Source organism: Cyclopterus lumpus, chromosome 6, assembly GCF_009769545.1.
Source record: "Cyclopterus lumpus isolate fCycLum1 chromosome 6, fCycLum1.pri, whole genome shotgun sequence".
In the NCBI taxonomy this organism is placed as follows: domain Eukaryota; kingdom Metazoa; phylum Chordata; class Actinopteri; order Perciformes; family Cyclopteridae; genus Cyclopterus; species Cyclopterus lumpus.
Genome location: NC_046971.1, coordinates 23809575 through 23812141, shown reverse-complemented (window position 1 = coordinate 23812141; position 2567 = coordinate 23809575). Strand labels below are relative to the sequence as shown.

General features: G+C 41.6%; 2 protein-coding genes across 2 annotated transcripts; both read right to left on the bottom strand.

Annotated features, from left to right (window-relative positions):
- Nucleotides 1–334: 334 nt before the first annotated feature.
- On the bottom strand, nt 335–1103 carry zgc:162634 (uncharacterized protein LOC555881 homolog). The gene has a single exon (XM_034536046.1). The coding sequence runs from the start codon at nt 1069–1071 to the stop codon at nt 859–861; it is 213 nt and encodes a 70-aa protein (XP_034391937.1). The 5' UTR covers nt 1072–1103; the 3' UTR covers nt 335–858.
- LOC117732841 (protein preY, mitochondrial-like) lies at nt 338–2263 on the bottom strand. Its single transcript, XM_034536045.1, has 2 exons — nt 1997–2263; nt 338–1437 (listed from the first exon to the last, which is right to left on the bottom strand). Exons 1-2 carry the CDS (start codon nt 2188–2190, stop codon nt 1293–1295), a joined length of 339 nt encoding a protein of 112 aa, XP_034391936.1. The 5' UTR covers nt 2191–2263; the 3' UTR covers nt 338–1292.
- Nucleotides 2264–2567: the final 304 nt, after the last annotated feature.

The following is a 2567-nucleotide window of genomic DNA, read 5'->3' as shown; positions in this document are numbered from 1 at the left end:
ACAATTCATTTCATTTTAATTTTAATGGTGACTTCATGGGTTTTTTCCAATGTTGGAATTGTCAAGTTAGACTTTTCTGTGATGTTGGTCAAGGATTTGAAATGCAGGGATGTGTTACCTCAAATATATGTTTAACAGCTTTTTTAATGTTTTCAGGAAGCTGTAATCCAATTGTAGTTCATAGTTTTGGTAGTTGTCTATTAATGAAAGCACATCTTTCATCAATTAAAGTTTATTTATTGTGTAGAACCAGTGGTTTACTTAATGTAGTCTTTAAGATGTATTGTTCAGTTTTTAAAGTGGTTTTCAATGAAGCACGATTCAAGTTACAATGTTACATTGTGTATTATTGTCTTTATTAACGTCACCTCAGTAGCAATGTATATGTCATCCACAAATAGTCAACCTTCCACCTTACACTGTACTAAGCAAATGTTCAGGATTTACTGTAATACTTTGTCATTTACAAACTTGGCAACAGGATCTTATTTTTTTTCCTAGCTTTTGTGACTAACATATTAACCTTCTAGTCTTCAATTAAGCTCTCCACATATTTTTGTTGCATTGAATTTCCTTAATTCTGCCCTGCCTAGTTCTGCCTTATGTCCTGCAACATTTCTATTTCCTTTAGATCGCAATCAAAATGTGGATTACAGCAGCATTTCATTCTAGTGTTTGTGGAGAAAGCAACACTTGTCTATTAAACTCCATTGTAGCTGTGCATGTAATGTGTCGATAACAAACCGTTCCATTTTTTCCATTTATCAGAAAGAGACAGAATAGGTCTGGAAATGCAAGGTACATCACCAACAGATGACTGAATTGTACTGAAGTTCAACAGAACAGAAGGAGAACAGCCTAGTTGTGTCTAAAAAGCTTGATCCCGATCCAGCTCCAGAGGTGGAAGAAGACGTAGACTGGGATGGTGACAGGCAGCAGCAGGCTGTAGAAACACAGACTGCTGCTGCTGGTGCAGCCTTGAGGGAAGTTGTCATCCACGGCAGCAGAGTAGAACAAACCCAAGAGTGACACTATTGGGACCAGCCCGACCATCATGGACAGGGAGAACATACTTACAGACGGGTTCTGAGACAGACTACTGGACTAACTAAAGACCCACGGTGATATATTGCATGATTTATTTTAGCCGGTGGCTAGAATGCAGAATAGGTTCTTACTATATGTCAATTTAAGCTGAGCAGGGTCCAGTTACAGTGTTGAAGTATTGTCTCATTCAGTCCAACAGATTAAAGTCTTTCCTTGGTTCAGCCGAAGGTGTTGTGATGGAGGTTCTAGCCTTGTGTTGGTGAGGTTGAGGCATCTGTGTCTTTCTGTAAGAGTCTGGCTTCCTGAGGGATCATGTTGGGGATGCCATCAATGATCGGAAAGGCAATGCCAAGCTCCTCGTTGATCAGTTCGTTGGTCTCAGCCTCGTACCTGTGGAGAGACCCAGAGAATTCTCCTGTCATGCACACACATCTCAATCATGCTATTGTGTCCTCTAAATGATTACTTGCAGTGTGTAATATTTAGAACATGAAAGCTGAACTCATCTTTCCCACAACACCTGAATGTTGCAACTGTCCCTCCCCACGAACCACTCGTCACTTTTACCAAGTGATGAACGCATTTAGAAAAGGAACCCATTATTTCGATGTATGTGATATGCAAGTGGGAAAACTTTAACGTTAAGTTCCGTGGAAATGCATTTATTTGCCTGCATAGCTGCATCTTTTTGTGCACTGTCGGAGACAGTCATGAAACTTGTTGGTGTTTATCTCAGCGAATACCAGTTTTTTCTCGTACTTTTATGACCGTAATCTCGAGTTGTGTTATATTGTCAACCTCCATGGCTCCGTAATTATTTTGTGTTTTAGGTAAAACAATGACCCTAATACATCGCCGTCGTAGATTGAAGCCCTTACATATTTTTTTCGACACAAAAGAGGCCGTACTTCCGCTGTGTCACATTGAGTTTGTCCTTTATTCGTCTCACCTCAGTGGCTTCTTGGACAGCGGACATACCAAGAACTCAAGAAGTGAGCCGTCAAAAGGCTGCTGCTGCTCTGCGTCCTTCACACCCGAAAAACTCCTGACCGACACAGAAGTGGCTGTTAGCCTCTGTATTAAAGGAGCATTCTTCACACGTCCTGTTTCCGTCACCAGTCTAACCACAACATTCCGAAACATGACCAAACTGCTAGACAAGCTAGCGAAAACACCCCGACGGGAGCACGGACAGGAAGCACAGTCACCGTGTAACCGAAATATGAGTCCTCTAAGCTAAACAAGGATTATTATCAGTTCCGCTTATTGACAGCAACCGAGGCCTCGGTGGAATAGTCCAAACAATTACCTCCTAACGTCTATTCCTAACCACTTTTCCTTGACCTCTGTGGAAAACGTCACAGCGTCAAGGAAAAATTGGAGGAGAATTCACGTGGAGTTAGGAAAAGACAGCCGCTGTGTTTAGAGAATCCGACTCCACTTTCACTAAACTACGTAGTTATGTTGCGAAAGCAGGCGGTTGTTAGTGACGTCGTTCTGTAGCGGTGAAACTACAATGT